The sequence below is a fragment of the Scyliorhinus torazame genome, chromosome 11 (assembly GCF_047496885.1).
Source record: "Scyliorhinus torazame isolate Kashiwa2021f chromosome 11, sScyTor2.1, whole genome shotgun sequence".
In the NCBI taxonomy this organism is placed as follows: Eukaryota; Metazoa; Chordata; class Chondrichthyes; order Carcharhiniformes; family Scyliorhinidae; genus Scyliorhinus; species Scyliorhinus torazame.
In genome coordinates this window covers 158908595-158928877 of record NC_092717.1, presented here as the reverse complement: position 1 = coordinate 158928877, position 20283 = coordinate 158908595, and the positions used below count along the sequence as shown (strand labels likewise).

Sequence of the window (20283 nt, the reverse complement as noted above, 5' to 3'; positions counted from 1 at the left end):
ATCTGATACTGCTCCCCGCCCTGCTTCAAATGGCCAAAAGTACTTTCAATTCGCTGTTTCCAAATCCAGGTAACAGAGACTGGGGAAGGATTCACTGGGGATTGGGAAGAAACTCACTGTGGAACGTAATGTCAGTTTATCCATTAATTAATATGGGAAGATCTGGGGCGAAATTCTCCCCCAACGGCGGGATGCCCGCCGACTGGCGCCAAAGCTGGCGCAAATCAGACGGGCATCGCGCCGGCAAAAAGGTGCGGAAGTCTCCGCATCTTTGGCGGCCTAGCCCCAACATTGAGGGGCTAGGCCGACGCCGGAGGGATTTCCGCCCCGCCAGCTGGCGGAAATGGCGTTTGTTGCCCCGCCAGCTGGCGCGGAAATGCGGCGCATGCGCGGGAGCGTCAGCGGCCGCTGTCAGTTTCCCCGCGCATGCGCGGGAGCGTCAGCGGCCGCTGAAAGTTTCCCGCGCATGCGCAGTGGGGAGAGTCTCTTCCGCCTCCGCCATGGTGGAGGCCGTAGCGGAGGCGGAAGGGAAAGAGTGCCCCCACGGCACAGGCCCGCCCGCGGATCGGTGGGCCCCGATCGCGGGCCAGGCCACCGTGGGGGCACCCCCCGGGGTCAGATCGCCCCGCGCCCCCCCCCAGGACCCCGGAGCCCGCCCACGCTGCCTGGTCCCGCCGGTAAATACCAGCTTTGATTTACGTCGGCGGGACAGGCAATTCCTGGGCGGGACTTCGGCCCATCCGGGCCGGAGAATCCAGCGGGGGGTCCCGCCAACCGGCGCGGCTGGATTCCCGCCCCCGCCCAATCTCCGGGAGCGGAGACTTCGGCGGGGGCGGGGGCGGGATTCACGGCGGCCAACGGCCATTCTCCGACCCGGCGGGGGGTCGGAGAATGACGCCCCTGATTCCCGTAACATTGTTTTGTTTAGTCGCAACTTTAAAGAACACATCTAGGATATTAAGTTGGGAATTACTGTATTCCTAAGTGCTTTGAAATGCTGTCCTTAATAATAGCTTGTCCCCTCTTTCAGAATGCTGCCATCAGTCACTTCACTTAAGTATCGTTACCCTCGCTGTCTACTGCTCGGCTTCCCATCTCCCCTTTCTTCTTTAAACTATAGTCTCCTAAATCTGTGCTTATCTTTCCTGCAACTCAATTAAAATCACAGAATCTTACAGCACAGGAGACCATTTGGCCTATTATGTCTGTGCTGGATGGCCCGACTACCCCCGTTCTTTTTTCATAATCCTATCTTCCTTTACTAGTCGTTATTCAATTTTCTAATGAACGTAATCCCAGTTTGGAATTCTACTATCAAGTTTCTGACTCTCCCAAAATACTAATATTTTGCCTCTGCCTAAACCAGAGTCACAACTGACATGTCTGTAACTAACCAGAATGCATTCTTCCATCTCAACCTGCCTGCAGCCTATAGCATGGTCAACAAGGCCAATCTCGAATGTGGAGCTGGGTCAGAGGGGTTGATTCCCAGTGGGTCAGAATGGAGGAGAGTTTGTGTAGGGGGTCGGGATTGACTGCGCTAACAACTGTGCCGCTCCCGATGGCCCTGGGGAAATACTCCGGGAGTCCGGTAATAATAGCTTCATTGAGGATTTGGAGGCAGTTTCGCCAACACTTCGGGTTGGGGGCAGGGTCAAGGGACATGCCGATTCGGGGGAACCACAGATTTGAGACAGGGAAGTGGGATGGAAATTTTCAGAAATGGGAGGAGAAGGGGATTAAGACACTAAAAGATTTGTTTCTTGGGAGTCGGTTTGTAGGATTGAAGGAGTTGGGAGCGAAGTATGGGCTGGAGCAGGGGGAAATATTTAGATACATGCAGATTTGAGATTTTGCCAGGAAGGAGACACAGAGCTTCCGGTGGAGCCGGCCTCCACATTGCTGGCGGAGGTGCTGACAACAGGGGGACTAGAGAAGGGGGTAGTGTCGGTAGTTTTCGGGCTATTTTGGAAGAGGAGAAGGCACCACTGGAAGGGATCAAAGCAAAGTGGGAGGAAGAGTTGGGAGAGGGTATGGAGGTGTTCTGGTTTGAGGTGCTCCGGAGAGTGAACACCTCCACCTCGTGCATGACGTTGGGGCTGATACAGTTGAAGGTAGTATATACAGCACACCTCACAAGGGCAAGGATGAGCCAGCTCTTGGAGGGGGTAGAAGATGTGTGTGAACGTTGCGGGGTGGGGGGCGCAAATCACGTTCATATATTTTGGTCCTGTCCAAAGCTGGAGGATTACTGGAAGGAGGTTTTTAGGGTAATCTCTAAAGTAGTGCACGTGAAACTGGATCCGGGCCCTCGGGAGGCCATATTAGGGGTGTCGGACAAGCCGTGGTTGGAAATGGGTGCGGAGATGGATGTTGTAGCCTTCGCCTCGTTGATCATCTGAAGGCGCATCCTGTTGGGATGGAGAGCAACCTCTCCACCCTGTGCCCTGGCGTGGCGGGGGGACCTGCTGGAATTCTTGACTCTTGAGAAGGTTAAGTTTTAACTGAGGGGAAGGATGGAGGGGTTCTACAATTCATGGGCGTTATTCATTATGCACTTTGGATAACATCGAATATTAGTTGGGGGTGGGAGGGTTGGGGACTGCATGTGTTAATGGTGACTATGGGTGATTCCGGATTCCTTTTTGTTAGTTTATGTTAACATGCAGACAGTTGTTTGGGAGTTGGTGGGAAGGTGGGATTGTTGTTGTTGATATGGGGATTGACATCATATTCGTTACTGCTTATTGTTTATTGTTGGTGGGTGCAAATTTGGGAGAAAATGTGAAAAAGGAGAATAAAAATATTTTTAAAAAAACTAGGCCAATCTCATTCGTCCATTGGGGCTCTTGTGTTATTATAATGATGTAACACGTCCAGCTTATTTACTGTACAAAACTTATAAGATATTGGGTAAACACATTGTGGATTAATTTATTAAGACTAGACACATGAGAACAGTTGTACATAGGTATAAAGCTTGAAGGCAACAGAGCTGTGTGTATGTAATCTGCTCAAAGCAAAAGTGAAACAAAGACTGGATCAGTTGACACATTTTGCTTCTAGTGATGAAATGCTGATATCCCTTAAAAGCATATTCTGGAACAGTTACTTGGTATATGATCATACACAAAGCATCTCTAAAAATGGATTTCCTCCTCCCCCCACATTATTACTTTTGCAATTCTCCTATAAACTGGCTTTGGGCACCTCCTGCTCTTCATCTACGTGTTGCTCTTTGATGACATCATGAGCAGACATCAGCTTCCATGTTGATGGCATCCAGCTTTGCCCTTCTCTTTCAATCCCACCCTGTTTTTGTGTTGCCGGCAGGATCATCCAACCACCAGTTTTAGATATGTTGTCATTTCCCAGAATTAAACATTGAAAAACTGAAGTTACCTTCTGTGGCTCCCACCACAGATTCTGTACCCTTATTACATTCCTATTACATTCTCCTCCCTGGCCACTGTTACAAACTAAACCAGCATCCGTGTCCTAATCAAACCAGACTGAGTTTCTAAACCCATGTCCTCTTGGTGATTCAAAATGATGAAAAAATCACCATGCCTTTGTCACCTTCATTGTTGTCGTTTCCAATGCTCTACTAGACAGTCACCAATCCACTGTCCTGTGTGAGTTTCATGTCATCCAAAACTTTGCTGCCCATATATAATCCCATACCAAGTCTTGCTCACCATTGCCCCTGCCCTCATTGACTTAGTCTAAGGCCTCCCAGTGCCTCAAATTTAAAATTCTCATCCTTATGTTTTGATCCCTTCATGGAGTCACCCCCATATTCCTCTTTTAATGTTCTTCAGTTCAACACCTCCCCTCTCCTGAATTCTCCATTCTGACTCACCTGTTGTGAAACTACCTTCATTCCTTTGCCCTACAGTTGATGATCATGGTTTTAGTTGCGTAAGTTCCATGCTCTTAATATCCATGCCTAAACCTCCATTTCTACCTTCAGCTCCTTATTTAAGACCCTTTTTAAACTCCTCTCCGAGCGAGATTTTAGTCACTATTAACATCTCAACAAGCGTCTCAACAGGTACATTTCTGACCATGCCTCTGATGCGCCTTAAGACGCTTTATTTTTGTTTAAATGTGCTATATAATTGCAAGATGTTGCTCGTGTAATACATTCAACAAAATATAAAATTGCAAGCACATCAACAACATCCATTGTCGGACAGGGGCACACATGTTGCCTGTAGCACTTAAGTTAAAGCTAATGTCAGCATGTTATTTGCATTCATATGTTTTGCATGTCTTTAAAGGTGATTTTGTGTCAACCTATAAAACGAAAGTCCAAGTAAATGTAAGATGAGAATACACTGTTAATAATGACATCCCTCCTTTTGTCATTGACACCTTAATTTCCTCCCATTAGGTGGACCATTCGATCTGATGTCCTGTAGAGTGATTGCTGCAGGAAGCAGAGCCATTGCAGAGAGAATAGCTCAAGAAGTGCAGATAATCCCCTATCAGAGGGATGATCAATAATAATGAGAAAATGTATTCCTCAATACAATTTTTAAACATGTTTTACTCCAGTTTAAATAGATTTTCAATTTTCATTTGCAAACATATTAGGAATATCTCTTGAACCCATCAGGTGAACTGGTCATGTCAATTGCAGTAGCTAATGTATATGGTGCTAACATTGCATAGATAGTGCCATAATTTTTATCAAAATTTTACAATAAAATAATCTTCTTCTGCGGGGTCTAATCAGAAACTGATGGATTGAAGCATTGCAGCCAGAATTTGAATCATTGCTACCGTAGTCTAGTCGCACTTTCTTGCTAACTGTATGTTGTGATATATAAACACATGTTCTGTAATTGTTTTGGTATTGAATGGAAATGAAAGCATAAATTGAACGCAAGAAATATTATATTATGAGGTTAAGAGTTTCTGCAGTGTGTATAGTCTGCTTTCCAGGCTTAATTTGTACTAAAATTGCAGCCAATTTGAGAACTGTTTTTCTTCTCCAGTTTCTGCTCGATTTGCTATTGGCAACCCCAAATTTTATCACCAATCAGCAAAATTGGACAGTATTTCAGAATGCAATTTAGAAAAAAAATAATTTGCTTTAGAAAGTATTCCTTCAGATATTTAAGAGTGGTAACTTTGTGGTTTGATTAATACAACTGAATTGGGTTTATCACAACAGACATTTTAATCAGAATGCTTGGTCTACAAGTATAACCCAAGTGTAAAATGCTGAAAATGACTTTCTGAAAACATTATCATTTGCTAGTTATTTTGGTGTAGACAGTTTCTCAAAAAATCAAGAGCTTTAAAAAGTTGCTTAAGTAATGTGTGAACATTGAGTCAGATAAAGAGGCTCTGATTCATCCAACCTGTACCCCACAATTGTATTTTGTGCATGACCAAATATGCATTCTCCAACCTATCCTAAACTGAGAGAGCCCTCGGGAGAGGTGAAAAACCAGGTTTAAAAACCCAGTCCAGTTTGGCAGGGCGGGGGTGCAGAGGAATTAAAACTAGTCAAGACGATGGCAATGGCAAAGTGGTATTGCCACTGGACTAGTAATCCAGAGTACTCTGGGGTCCCAGGTCCAAATCCCGTCATTGCAGATGGTGAAATTTGAATTCAATAAAAATCTGGAATTAAAAGTCTAATAATGACCATGAAATCCATCTGGTTCACTAATGTCCTTTAGGGAAAGAAATCTGCCATCCTTACCTGGTCTGGCATGTATGTGACTCCAGACTCACAGCAATGTGGTTGACTGTTAACTGCCCCTGAAGGGTAATTAGGATGGACAATAAATGCTGGCACAGCCTGCAATGCCCGTGTCCTATGAACAAATATAAAAAAACACTCTGGTCCTGAATTCCTGAACTTCTGTAAACAGATTCAGCTCTTATATGAAGAATAAAGCCTATTTACTACCTTGTGCCCAAAAGATATGGCTTATTCTTTTTGGAGCCTCTTCAAAAACCTACAAATATACACAAATAGTAGAAATTCACAAGAGTGATTAATTCACCACGGGGCACGGCCAATTTTGTGGGCATGACAGGTTTCTCATGTGATGTTTTTTAAATTACTTCAGAAGATCATGGAGACAAAATTTACACTTGGGAGTGCCACGATCCTTCGTGCATTACACTAATTTTGGGTGAATTATGCTGGGAAAACCAATGCAACCAAGTGGAAACTCTACCTCTATATGTAAGTGGTTGGTACAAGTGTAAAATAATTTATTGCAATTGTAGAGCACATGGATTTGCTTGCTATTTTACTCTGATAATAAGATGTATTTTTGAAACTCATGAGAACCGAGAATTTGTTTACGCTGATTTCTCCTTCATTCCAACTACACCTGTTTGCAAAGGAGAGCTAGGTTCTGACTGGAGATAAGAATCAGCCCTACTCATTGAGCTCACAATCTGATTCCTAAAATGATCTTTTGCCTTTCTTCAACCTAACTCATGCCCAGTATTCTGCCTGAACCAGTTTGATAGTTTTAACAATATCACCTACTTTTTAGTTGCGAGGCTCAGTAGCCCAAACATAATTGAGTGCAATGATTTGCATACACTTCAGCCTTCATAGATAACATGAAAGGTGCTTCAAGCCCCATTTAAGAATTATTAGCCAGTTGAATATTAATCTGTTATAAAGCATGATGCACCAAACCACATTAGCAGACTAGGCCCACATTTTAAGAAGGCTTTGACATTGCTGGAAGACATGGCTATCTTTTTAGGTCCGAGTCCAAGAGAGATTTTAACTAAACCAAATGATAATTCCAACAATTGTAACTAAACCATATTTCATCACCAGCCAGGCATTTGATGAAGTTAGGCCACTTCTTTCCTTAAGCAATATTAAGCCATTATGCCTGGTACAATACTAAGGAATCTGATATTTTACGTTGGAATGAAATTATATGTGGTGTGATGTTATGTTTCAATTTGGTCAGGTGTTATAAAAATGAGAATTTTAGCAAAGAGCTTCTATTTATGTTACCAGGATAGACTGATGCTATTACTTCATTAGCCTGGGAGATCCAAGAAAGTAGTTCAGGATTATAAAGACAATACAGCAATAAATACCAACAACATCACTAAACATCTCTTTTATATTAGACGTAGTATGACAGCCTTGGTTCTGTAGAGCTAAAGGGCTGCATTTTCCTCCTGGCGTGTCAGTTTTCTAGGTCATTAAGCATTTGAAACATGCGTTTGTTGCGATTCCCATTATGAAATGGAAATCTGCTCGGAGTGGCCATGAGCGAAATTGAGGCGCTAAATTAGTCTGCCTCATGGAAATGACAAACTCCAAAGACTACATCGAATCTCACTGAAGACCTTGCCAGCTAAGTGCTGAGGGAAGATACACAGCAGGAGAGGAGGCCTGTCACCTGGAACTACTGCCAGACTTCATCTGACTTTTCTGGGGGGTAGTGTGAATGGCGGGGGGGGGGGGGAAGAGGAAGAGGGAGAAAATAGGCCTGGATTCCAGACTCTACCTTTTACAGTTATATTTGTAACCAGCAGGAGGGATCAGAGAGGATTTTCCTGGGTATCCAGAAATTAAGGATTAATCTCCAGGCAAGCAGCTCAGGAGGAAAGAAATCATAAAGGTACAAAAAGCATTGTGTATTTTAAATTTTGTTTAGACACTTGGTTACCAGTTACAAAATTAATTGAAGTGAAGAATAAGGCTAATAGTCAAGAATCGTTCAGTTGAGAAACGAAGGGCGGGATCTTCTAGCCATTCACGCCAGCGTGATCTTCCGGTCCCGCCGATGGTGTACACCTGCCACAGGTTTCCTGGTGGCATGGGATGGAATAATTGGGGAATTCCATTGTCAGCCAACAGCGGGTCGCCTCCCACCACTGAGAAACATTCTGTGGGGAGCCCAGAGAATCTCCCCTGAAGGATCTATGTGCCATGCGAATGACGGTGGGGTGGGGGGGGGGGCATCTTGATTGACCAATGAGTGTGGGGTGAGATGGATGGAGGCAGGAAGTCATGCAATGAAACCTTCAAGAATATGTCCAAGCAGCGTTGGCAGCTCGGGATGGGATAGTGAGGTGGCACCCTTTTTTCTGTTTCTATCCTATCCAACATGTTAGGGTTAAATTCAGCATTAAATGCCCTTTGGTTTGGGTAGTGAACCGTTCCACCATTCTCCCTGTATCTGCATGGGTTTCCTCCGGGTGCTCTGGTTTCCTCCCACAAGTCCTGAAAGACTTGTTAGGTGGCTGTTAGATAATTTGGACATTCTGAATTCTCCCTCTGTGAACCCGAACAGGCACTGGAATGTGGCGACTAGGGGATTTTTACAGTAACTTAATGTAAGCCTACTTGTGACAATAAAGATTTTTATTAATAGGTGTATGTTCCTAATGGATTTTCAATCAGACAACGAGTGAGATGAACTTTATTGGAACATGTTAATTCAATTTTGCATCAAGTCAATTAGGTTCTGTCTGTTAATATAAAATAATATTAACTTATTGTTAAAATCCAACTCAAGGGCATCATGGATGAATACCTATGTACCCCTGATGAATTATGCTAATGACTGCACGGTTCACCCCAGACTTTAGGAACTGTAAGAATTTAATTTATATAGCACCATTACTGTAGTAGAACATTCCAAACTTTCACACGAGTGAAAGTTTGACTCTGAACAAAACCTTGATCAAAGTAGGTGGTTTTAAACAATATCTTCAAGGAGGAGAGTGGTTTCGGGAGGGAATGCCAAAGTCTTAGTTAGTTATCTGATAGCATGACCACTGGTGGAAAGAAAGAAATTGGGGGAAAAAGCCAGAATTGGAGAAATGTAGAGTTCTTGGAGGGTTGTAGGGCTGGAGAGGGTCACAAGATCAGCGGTGTGAAGTTATTGAAGGATAAGAATTTTTTATTCGAGGTGTTAATGAACCAGTAGATGATGAAGATCAGCTACATTGTGCATAGTACATAAACACATCTAAATAAGTGTAAAAATAATGTGCAACTTTTCAATCTTTTTATAATCTATTGAAAATAGTAAATTAAATTTTTTTTGCACCTGGATTGTTTAGTGCATGCGTGAATTTATTTAATTTTGTAATCTATAATGTTTAATTTATAAAATTGTTTGTGTTGGGAGTGGGACAAAAAGAGAATGGGTTCCTTAAGAGGGGGGACTTTAATTCCTAAAATGGGTCAGTTGGAAAGTTAAAATAACTTTATTTTGCATTGTGCCCACAACCTGTCTCCAAAACTACCCATTTCTTTGTACCTCCATTAAATCTGGTTGCTCACTGAAGTCAGGAACTTTAGTGCAGACAGGCAGGTCCTTATTGTAGCGATTAACATTCCTTAGAGACACCAATGAGGTATGTTAAGTTGAATTTAGCAACATTTCTAGCATAGGTTTTGGATTGCTTAAGAAAATGACATCAAACTGAAGTGAGATTGAACACTCTAGGGTGGGCATTTAAACTCTCCTCGGGCAATAAATCCTGGCACTGCCAGTGAAGACCACGTCCCATGAATGAATACATTCTTTAAAAAGTTGTCATTGGACTTCCGGGGCGGCTATGAAGGAGTAAGTCGCACATTTGGTAGCTCCCGCTCTGGTTGGACATTTGGACCTTTCCCCCCGACTTTTTTCCGGTTTTAAACTAAATTCGAAGGCTGAGGCAATTGGGCACCGTTTCCATATATTGGTGTATGGAGAAAAGAACCAGAAATGCATGAAAGGGCAGAAATAAAAGGATTGGCAAGAGATGTGCTGAAGCTGCAGCAGGAGACATGTAATTGAAAATATGGAAAGGTATGTCATTTGAAACATGGAAGTCTGGCAATATCTGGTCTGAGAGAAACATGAGAGGATACAGGGAAAGATCCCACAAGGGGTTAACAGCAGCTGCAAAGAGCAGGATTGTAAAATGCAGTTATCCTTGGTCAAGCAGGCTTAGCAAACAAGACAAACAGGATTTTGAATGAAGCCAAAAACAATGGCTCACACCTTCATTGAAAGTAACTATCTTAGTGAGCAGCTAGAAAAGAATGGATGAGATTCAGTTGAATTTGGTGACGATTCTAGGTGTGATAATTTGCTAATACTAGGTAAATTAAAGAAAACTGGAGACTATCAGTCTACGAGAAACATAATTCAAAGCCAAAATCAAAATTATGAGCTGAGGACACAATTGGAAAATAAAACTATAGAAATGACAGGAACCAAACCAAAATTCACACCTCTATTGAAACCAAAGCATTTTGAACATCACAAAGGACACAATGTAATCAGATCTATGAGATTAAGTCATGTCAAAATGAATACTTAGTTGGATTAGAATGTTTAGATCAAAGATACTTTTTACAATCAAAGTGAAAAATGTCACTTTACAATAAAGTCATAAAAACGTAATAACTGTTAGAAAAATATATAAACCCGAAGAAAGGGAACAGCAACCAGAACCAGAGGGAGAGAGAGAGAAGCAGAGAAGGAACAAGAAGCAAAGTCAGATTACAGTCAGCTGGGCCATGGGAAAGGGACAGGGCAAAGCAGCCGAGCTAAAACAGCTAATACATCCAAGGAAGACTAGAATTTAAAGAGTAGGCAGAGTCAGCTCAGAGATAGTCAGCTCTCTCAGCTCGGTACATGGGAAAGATATGACACAGCAACCGAGCTAACCAGCGAATACATCTAAAGAAGACCAGACTTTAAAAAGACGATTGATTGTCAAGGTGGGCCTGAAGGTCCCTTCAATCAACCCGAAGGATCCAGAAGCAAGAACGTTTTCCTTTCTGTAAAGAAAGTAATAGCTTTTAAAAGAAAAAATATAATAATAAAATAACTTAATTTAACCTGAAATAGTGGTTATTCCAAAGTCTACTTTACTTACTTAGCAATGCGGGACCCAGGATCGATGCTACTAAGTGGTAAGTAGATGAAATCTTCGGTGAAGGTATGGGTTATACCAGGGGATAACTTGAAAACATAGTTTGACCTGAATAGCACCCACTGAAGCTTGCATCGGAGTCGGGGAGTGAGAATCCCTGTTTCACCATTTAGAATGTCAGCCCTTTTTGGTCTAGGGGGACTTCTAAGAATAGTGGTGGGTTTTCAAAAACAGACAGCATGGCCGAGTACCGAACCCCTGGTGTGTCGGCCCAGCGATCAATGGAGCAGTTGATGCAGGTCATCCAGGAGGGCTTTGCTAAGCAGAAACGGGACTGCCTGGACCCGATTAAAGAGTTGATTGATAGGCTGGAGCACAGATTGGACGCCCAGGATCGGGCGATCCAGAAGGTTGAGAAGGCGCTTGCTGAGCAGGAGGTGGGAATATTGTGGGACCAACAGAAAAGGCTTCTGGAGAAGGTGGAGGACCGAGAGAATAGGTCCCGTCTGTTTTGTTATGCTCTTGACGTAACATAAGCTGCTTCCTTGATGTACACTCTGACAAAGGAAGGTTCAGACTTGGAGATAGCTTGAACACATTTATTAAACTATTAACAATTCTCCTACTTGGATTAGACTCCTGTTAATCCTGCTATCGCTACTCAGACTAACTAACCAGTCTGCTACAATCCACGTGGTGGGTGTGATGTGTTTCAATCAACCCTCTCTGTACTCACTAAGTGTCTCCACTGGAAAGAGACTGAGCATGTGTGCTGTGTCCTTTTATATGGGTTGGTGTAATGCCCCGACTGGATGTGTCTTGAATGCCCATTGGTCGTGTCCTATCTTACTGACCTATTGGTTGAATGTCTGTGTGTCATGATGTCTCTGGTGCTCCCTCTAGTGTCTATCTAGTCTAAGTGTATTTACATTAACACCTTGTGAATTTACAGTGATGCTTATCACCACATCGCCCCTTTTTTCATGTTGCATATTTTCTGTACAGTGTTAAAGAAAATTGAACAAAAACAGGTAGATAAGTGATGCTCTGTACAAGTTATGATGACTGTGATGACTACAATAGTATACAAGACCAAATAATAGTTGCGATGACTTTGAGGATAAGACAATACAAAATAAAAGTTATGAGTCCAATAGTTCATGAATTTATATGGTCTGGTATAGAAGTGACATTGTCATTACCTTGTGAACGCCGTCAGTGTCCTGGTGTTTGGTCATCAGGAGGTGTTCAAGTGTTCAAATCACTTCATTGACTGATTTGGTCTCTTTCTTTCGATGCTTATGGTAGCAATTCTTGATGGCATCTGTCCTGAAAGCCGGGTTGCCTGTTGGTAGTGTAGCAAATGTGAATTGGTAAGATGCATCGTCCTGCCACGGTATGTAATTGTTCTGAGCTGAGCAGTAACAGTGTCCCGCATGTGCCGAGTTGTATCATGTCGTACCAGTCGTAGTTCCATTGTTGTTGTTTTTGTCGTGCTTGTTGCCTCTGGTATGCTTCTTGTTATTGTCTTTGATGTTGTTGTTGTGTTGGTTGGTTTTGTTGTTGTGTTTGCTGCGCTCAAGGACCACACACTGTGGATAATAAGAGTCCTTCACACAGTTACTCGTGTCAGCATCCTTTGTGGCATCTGCTGTCTTCTTGAGCGTGCCGTCACTGAGTTTGCGCTCCCCGTCTGGAGTCATGTCTGGCTTACTTGAATCAGCTTTGGCTTGTCGATGCTCCCCGTCTGGAGTCTGGTCTGTTTCACCTGAGTCAGTTTTGGCTTGTCGATGCTCCCCGTCTGGAGTCATTGCAGGTTCACTTGAGTCAGCTGAGGTGTCTTGATGCTCCCTGTCCAGAGTCAAAACATTCAGGAATGCATTTGCTTGTGGAGAGGCTCGAGCGGATGAGGATTGAATTAACGTGGTGTCACCAGAGTCACCAGTAGTCTCACTGTGATTGTCGAGAGCCTCTGTACAGACTAGCTGAGGTCTGTTGCGTTGCACATCTGGTATGGGAAGTGGGATGCCGTCGTCATTTGTCGCACATCCAGTGGGTAGAGCCTCAGTGTCTTCTTGTCGTTCACTTGAGCTGGATAGACTGTCAGAGTCTTCTTCTGGTGGTTCAAACAATCTGGGTGGACTGTCATAGTCGCTTTGTTGTTCACTGGAGCGTGGTAGACTGTCATAGTCTTTCTGTTGTTCACTTGAGCGTGGCAGACCTGCATCGTCTGCTGCTGGTTGCTCAGAGGAGGTTGCTAGACCCTCATGGTCTTGTTCATGCAAGGACTGCGCTTTGGAGTCTTGCATTCCTTCCATCGTGGAGTCTGTCCACGAGCTCGCTGTGGAGGCTTGTGTCACTCCCTCTGTGGAGTCTTGCAGCGTTCCCTGTGTGGAATCGTGCATTGGTCTCCCTGTGGAGACTGTCATCACTTCTTGTTCATGCAAGGACTGCCCTCTGGAGTATTGCATTGCTTCTATCGTGCAGGCTGTCCACGAGCTCGCTGTAGAGGCTTGTGTCACTCGAGTCACTTCTTATTCATGCAAGGACTGCGCTCTGGAGTCTTGCGTTGCTTCTATCGTGGAGTCAGTCCATGAGCTCGCTGTGGAGGCTTGCGTCACTGGAGTCACTTTGTGTGGAGACGTGCAGTTGTCTCGCTGTGGAGTCTTTCATCTGGTGGAGGCTGGGACCCTTCATGGTGCGTGGACCACTCTCTGTGTGGAGTCGGGTTCTCTTAGCGGTGCGTGGACCACTCTCTGTGTGGCAGCAGGCCACTCTTAGTGGGCTTGTACCACTCTCTGTCTCTTGGCGTCAGGCCGTGGCATAATCCTGCACTCACGAGTCGGGATGTCATATATGCTGGGCTGAGGATTCCCAAATCCGAAGAACTTGTCGTCGGGGTCTTCAATGTACAACACCTCTAGTTGCGGTTCGGATTTGGTACTAGGGTAAAACTAGGGAAATCTTCATCTGAGTCATAGTCTTCTAGGACCACATCATCATTTTTTGTGTCAGAGCTGGCATTGGGCTCGCGATGTCCAAAGAAGAAATCAAGGTCTGAGTCGTAGTCTTCAAGGACTGTATCATCTCTTTGGGCGGTGCCAACTGCTTGTTGCAGGGTTCTGCGGAGGTTACTTTCAGCTACTGGTCGAAGTTCAGGCATTGTGCTGTCGTTCCAGGTGAAAGAATTGTTTTCTGGCTTAAATTTTTTTTCTTCTTGTTTTGGGACATTTACCCTTTAAGTGGGCGCGGTCGGGAGCCTCTGATGTCATGATGCTTGTGACGTAGAGCGTAGGAATGGATTGCGCATGCGCAGATCGCTGTTCCTTTACTTTGTGCCCTTCTCTCAACTGCGCATGTGCGGCCATCTATTCCAAGATGGCCACCAATCAAAATTGTCATTCGTTGGTCGCCTACCTTGGCCTCGTGGTTAGTATTGGCACCTCTTTTACTGTTTTCTGTTGGTTTCTTTGTGTTTTCCTCGCAGTATTGTTCGAACTTGTCCAGGACTGTCTGGAAGTCTCTCTTTTCTTGCCCTCTGGAGTAGTTGAAGGTTTTGAAGATTTGTTCTGCATTTGCACCCACAATTGTGAGCAGAAGATCTGTCTTTTCAGCATCAGCCACGTCGTGTAGATCGGCTGCTACCAGGAAAATCTCAAACCTTTGCCTGAGTGCATGCCAGTTTGCACTGAGATTGCCGTGGCACCTGAGCCGCTGTGGAACCGGTATCTCGATCATCTTGACTGGGTGCTGTTGCTGGTTGTCACGGTTTGCTGAGTTGAAACTATATGGATTTAAACAGTCACTCCTTGGTACCATGTTTTTTTATGCTCCTGATGTACACTCTGACAAAGGAAGGTTCAGACTTGGAGATAGCTTTAACACATTTATTAAACTATTAACAATTCTCCTACTTGGATTAGACTCTCTGGTTAATCCTGCTATAGCTACTCAGACTAACTAACCAGTCTGCTATGATCCACGTGGTGGGTGTGATGTGTTTCAATCAACCCTCTCTGTACTTACTAAGTGTCTCCACTGGAAAGAGACTGAGCATGTGTGCTGTGTCCTTTTATATGGGTTGGTGTAATGCCCCCCTGTGGTAGTGTCACGTCTGGATGTGTCTTGAATGCCCATTGGTCGTGTTCTATCTTACTGACCTATTGGTTGAATGTCTGTGTGTCATGATGTCTCTGGTGCTCCCTCTAGTGTCTATCTAGTCTAAGTGTATTTACATTAACCCCTTGTGTATTTACAGTGATGCATATCACCACACCGTCGGCAGAATCTAAGAATTGTTGGGTTCCCGGAGTGGTCTGAGGGAGCTGATCCTGGGGCATACGTAGCGGGTATGTTTGAAAAGCTGCTGGGGGAGGGGACATTCTCCCGACCCTTGGAGGTGGACAGGGCGTAGAGAGCGCTTGCGACAAATCCACGAACGGGGGACCCTCCGAGGGCAATGGTGGTGAGATTCCACAGATTCTTGGACAAGGAATGTATTCTTCAGTGGGCCAAGTGAACGCGGATCTGTAAATGGGGCAACAGTATCCTGCGGGTGTACCAGGACCTGAGTGTGGAGGTGGCCAAGTTAAGTCAAGAAACAGGTGAAGTTTGGACTGGTGTCCTGGTGGTGGGCTGAGAACGTTCGAACTTTGATGCAACTAGTTGGCTTATATTGGGTTTTGTTTTATTTTTTCTCTTCTGTTTTTGAGTTTTGTTTGGGGAGGGGGTGGGAGGGGGGGGGGGAGAAAAGTTTTTCATTTTCGGGTTTTCTTTTTGGTGAATGTTGGCAATGCCTTTTGCTTTGATGTGCACTTTTGGGGTGGAGACGTGCTTGTTTGGGTTTCGGTGTTTTTCTTTTAGTTGGATGATTGTGTGGGGATCGTTAGATGAGGAAATTTGTTTGTATGGGGGGGGGGGCGAGCGAGGGAACAATAGGTGTGGAGACTTTTTGGTGCCGGGGGCGGGGCCACCAAGCTAGCTGGGTGAGTTAGCTCACGGAAGCGCAGTGGGGGGGGGGGGGGGGTGTATATGTTTAGTTTATTGTATGGGTTAGGTTTCAGAGTGGTGTTGCTAGATGGGGGAGGGGGGGGTAGTTGTTCTGTTGACGAGGGAAGGGCTTCAGTTGAGGGAGAGAGAGGTCGGTAGCGGGGGCTGATAAGGGGCGGGCCGGAGGAGGCGCGGCGCATGGGCTGGAGGCGGGCCCAAGAAAGTGGATGGTTGATCGGCGGAGTGGGGGGGGGGGGGGGGCACTTTGCTCCCCAACTAGGCTGATCACCTGGAATGTTCGAGGGTTAAATGGGCCGGTTAAGAGGGCACGTGTGTTCGCGCACCTGAGGGGACTGAAGGCGGATCTGGTAATGCTGCAGGAGACGCACCTTAGAGCAGTGGATCAGGTTAGATTGAGGAAAGGCTGAGTCATTCAGGTCTTCCACTCGGGGGGGCGGGTGCGGGGGGGTGGGCAAATTGGGATGACGTGGAATTTATAAAGAGGATGTTGGGGAAGATACCGGACCTGGACTCGCACAAGCTGGTCATGGGAGGGGACTTTAATACAATTATTGATCCCGGCCTGGATCGGTCATGCTCAAAAACGGGCAGGGTGCCAGCAATGGCAAAGGAACTGAAAGGGTTCATGGAGCAGATGGAGGGGGGTGGATCCACGGAGATTTAGGCAGCCGAGGGTGAAGGCGTTCTCCTTCTACTCCCTTGTGCGTAAGGTATACTCTCTGGTCGATTTCTTCATTTTGGGTAGTGCCTTGCTGGCAGGGGTGGTGGACACGGAGTACACGGCGATCACAATCTCAGACCATGCTTCACATTAGGCTGACCTGCAGGTTAGCAAAGATAGCAATCAGCGCCCGCAATGGAGGTTAGATGTAGGGCTGTTGGCGGACGAAGCGGTGTGCGAGAGGCTGAGAAATGCATACAAAATTACCTGCAAGTAAATGATATGGGGGAGGTCTTAGCAGCTGGTCTGGGGAGCGCTGAAGGCAGTGGTGAGAGGAGAGCTGATCTCGCTCCGGGCTCACAGGGATAGAACGGACAGGGCAGAGACGGACCAACTGGTAAAAGAGATTCTACAAGTCGACAGGAGGTACGCGGAGACTCCAGAGATAGGGCTTTTAAGGGAATGGCGGGGGCTACAGGCAGAGTTCGGCTTGTTAACCACAGGGAGGGCAGTGGAACAGCTCAGAAAGGCGAGGGGGGCGATCTACGAGCATGGTAAGAAGGCTAGCAGGATGCTTGCACAGCAGCTCAGAAAGAGGGAGGCGGCTAGAGAAATAGGGAAAGTTATTGACGGGGATGGGAACTTGGTTGGGGATTCGGCAGGGGTGAGTAAGGCGTTCGGGAAGTTTTACAACAGGTCGGAAACCACTGTGGGGCCGGAGGGGATGAGGCACTTCCTGGAGGAGCTGCCTTTCCCGAAGGTGGACAGGGTGCTGGTAGAAGGACTGGAGGCCCCGATCTGGTTGGAAGAGATAGTGGAGGGCTTGATGGCCATAGTTGGGTAAGGCCCCGGGACCGGATGGGTACCCAGCGGAGTTCTACAAAAAGTTCTCCGGGATATTGGGACCAGTGCTGATGAAGGTGTTTAATGAGGCAAGGGAAAGAGGGGTTCTGCCCCAGATGATGTCACAGGCCACGATTCCACTTAGCCTGAAACGGGACAAGAACCCAGAGCTATGTGGGTCTTACAGGCCGATATCCTTGTTGAATGTAGATGCCAAATTGTTGGCCAAAACTTTGTCCTCAAGGATTGAGGATTGTGTACCGAATATCATTGCGGAGGATCAGCGGGGTTCATTAAGGGCAGGCAGCTGGTGGCCAATGTAAGAAAGCTGTTAAATGTGATCGTGTGCCACCGGAAAGTAGGGAGGTGGAGGTAGTGGTCGCGATGGATGCGGAAAAAGCTTTTGACCAGGTTGAGTGGGATTATTTATGGGAGGGGTTTTATTGACTGGGTCAGGTTGCTGTACCAGGCTCCTGTGGCAAGTGTATAGGACGAACAGGACGACTTCGGACTATTGTAGACAGCACCGGGGGACGAGACAGGATGCTCCCTCTCCCCACTGCTGTTTGCGCTGGCTATAGAGCCGCTGGCAATTGCTCTGAGGGCCTCAAGGGGCTGGAAGGGGCTTTTCCAGGGGGGGGGGGGTGGTGGAGCACAGAGTCTCGCTGTATGCGGATGACCTGCTTCAGTGTTTCAGATCCAATTGAGGGGATGGAAGAAATCATGGGAATTTTAGGGGAATTCAGCCGGTTCTCGGGGTACAAACTTAATATGTGGAAGAGCGAAATGTTTGCGGTCCAGGCGAGGGGTCAGGAGAGGCGACTGGGGAACTGCCGTTTAGATTGGTAGGGGACAGTTTTAGGTACTTCGGTATTCAAGTGGCGCGGGGTTGGGACCGGCTACATAAATTGAACTTGGCCCGGTTGGTTGATCAGATGAAAGATGATTTTCGGAGATGGGATGCGCTCCCGTTGTCTCCAGCTGGGAGAGTCCAAACGGTGAAAATGACGGTCCTCCCGAGATTCCTGTTTGTATTTCAATGTCTCCCCATCTTTATTCCGCGGTCCTTTTTTAAGTGGGTCAATAAAGTTATTGCGGGCTTCGTATGGAGGGGCAAGACCCCACGAGGGAGGAGTGTAATGCTTGAGCGGAGTCGGGGAGAGGGCGGGCTGGCGCTGCCGAACTTTAGCAATTATTACTGGGCGGCTAACAAAGCCATGATTATGAAGTGGCTGTGGGGGGGGGGGGGGGGGGGGCGGCGTCAGCATGGGTGCGTATGGAGGCAGATCTTGCAAGGGCACAAGTTTGGGGGCGCTGGAAACAGCGCTTCTGCTGTTCCTGCCGGCGCGGTACTCCACCAGCCCCTTGGTGGTGGCGGCCCTGAGAGTCTGGGGGCAATGGAGGAGATATGTGGGAGCAGTGGGAGCGTCGGTCTGGTCCCCAATCTGCGATAATCACCGGTTTGCCCCGGGGAGGATGGACGGGGGGTTCCGAATATAGCGGAGAGCGTGGATTGAGATGATGGGGGACTTGTTTATAGAGGGGAGCTTTCCGAGTATGAGGGCGCTGGAGGAGAAGTTTGCATTTGGGGGTGGGGGGGGGGGGGGACAAATTTAGATATCTGCAGGTGCAGGACTTTCTGCGTAGACAGGTATCAAACGTCCCACTCCTACCGATAAGGGGGATTCAGGACAGGGTAGTGCCCAGAGGATGAATAGGAGAGGGGAGCGTTTCTGACATTTACAAGGAAATTATGAGATCAGAGGAGATGCAGACCGAGTAGTTGAAGCGAAAGTGGGAGGAGGAGCTGGGGGAGAGATAGAGGAGGGCCTTTGGGCGGACGCATTGAGTAGGGTCAACGCGACCTCAACTTGTGCCAGACTCAGCCTGATTCAATTCAAGGTCGTTCACCGGGCCCACATGACAGTGGCCCGGATGAGCAGATTCTTTGGGGTGGAAGACGGGTGCGCAAAATGTGCGGGAGGACCAGCGAACCATGTCCACATGTTCTGGGCATGTCCAAAGCTGAGGGGATTTTGGCAGGGGTTTGCTGATGTCATGTCCAAGGTATTAAAAACCAGGGTGGCATTGAATCCAGAGGTGGGGATTTTCGGGGTGTCGCAGGATCCGGGAATCCAGGATGAGAAAGAGGCAGACGTTCTGGCCTTTGCTTCCCTGGCAGCCCGGAGACGGATACTACTAGCATGGATGGACTCAAAGCCCCGAAGTCGGAGTCCTGGCTATCGGACATGGCTAGCCTTCTCTGTTTGGAGAAAATTAAGTTCGCCTTGAGAGGGTCACTCTTAGGGTTCGCCCAGAGGTAGTAACCATTCATCGACTTCTTTGCGGAAAATTAATCGTCATCAGCAGGGGGGGGGGAGGGGGATAGGTTAGCGTAGATTAGGGGCTAATTAATGGTGGGACCTGTTGGGGAGGGAGGTGGTATTTGCACTATGTTTATATTTTCATGTACACTGTTTATATTGCTGCTGTTACAATGCCAAAATCAATACCTCAATAAAATGTTTTTTTTTTTTTAAGTTGTCATCTCCTCATAAGTTCATTTATTACAATTGGAATCTTAAACTTTCTGCAGGCAAAGAATTCTTGTGGGACAACCTTTACTGAACATGAATAAGATCAAGATGAGAGGTGCAGTGGGTGCATCTGACAGAAAATCGCAGTCCCTGCCACCAGTGCCTGCTCATTATCACTTGAGTTAATACTAACCGGGTGAAAGGCCAATCATCTAAACCCCCAAAGTCTAAGTATTTCCACTGGCATGGGTATACATCCTGTAAAGGGATGACATGGTTTGAGAAATCACCCAGCAACCTTTTCTGTAAAAAAGGGATGTAATTCAGTCACAGCAAAATATC

General features: G+C 46.3%; 2 protein-coding genes across 5 annotated transcripts in view; one reads left to right on the top strand and one right to left on the bottom strand.

Moving 5' to 3' along the window:
* The window catches only part of LOC140385605 (inositol monophosphatase 1-like), a 42000-nt gene extending 35688 nt beyond the window's left edge, over positions 1–6312 (top strand). For all 4 annotated transcript variants that reach the window (XM_072467924.1, XM_072467925.1, XM_072467923.1 and 1 more), the window contains exon 9: positions 4397–6312. In XM_072467924.1, the coding sequence (XP_072324025.1) occupies positions 4397–4509 (113 nt within the window). In that variant the 3' untranslated portion in view covers positions 4510–6312. The remainder of the gene's footprint in view (positions 1–4396) is intronic.
* A 3704-nt stretch (positions 6313–10016) lies between these two features.
* Positions 10017–15567, bottom strand: LOC140385604 (uncharacterized). Its single transcript, XM_072467921.1, has 2 exons — positions 12093–15567; positions 10017–10795 (listed from the first exon to the last, which is right to left on the bottom strand). The coding sequence occupies exon 1, from the start codon at positions 13359–13361 to the stop codon at positions 12342–12344; it is 1020 nt and encodes a 339-aa protein (XP_072324022.1). The 5' UTR covers positions 13362–15567; the 3' UTR covers positions 10017–10795; positions 12093–12341.
* Positions 15568–20283: the final 4716 nt, after the last annotated feature.

What these genes read in the sequence shown, in the direction of transcription:
- LOC140385604 (XM_072467921.1), bottom strand. Translation starts at nt 13,361, where the DNA reads ATGCAATACTCCAGAGGGCAGTCCTTGCATGAACAAGAAGTGATGACA.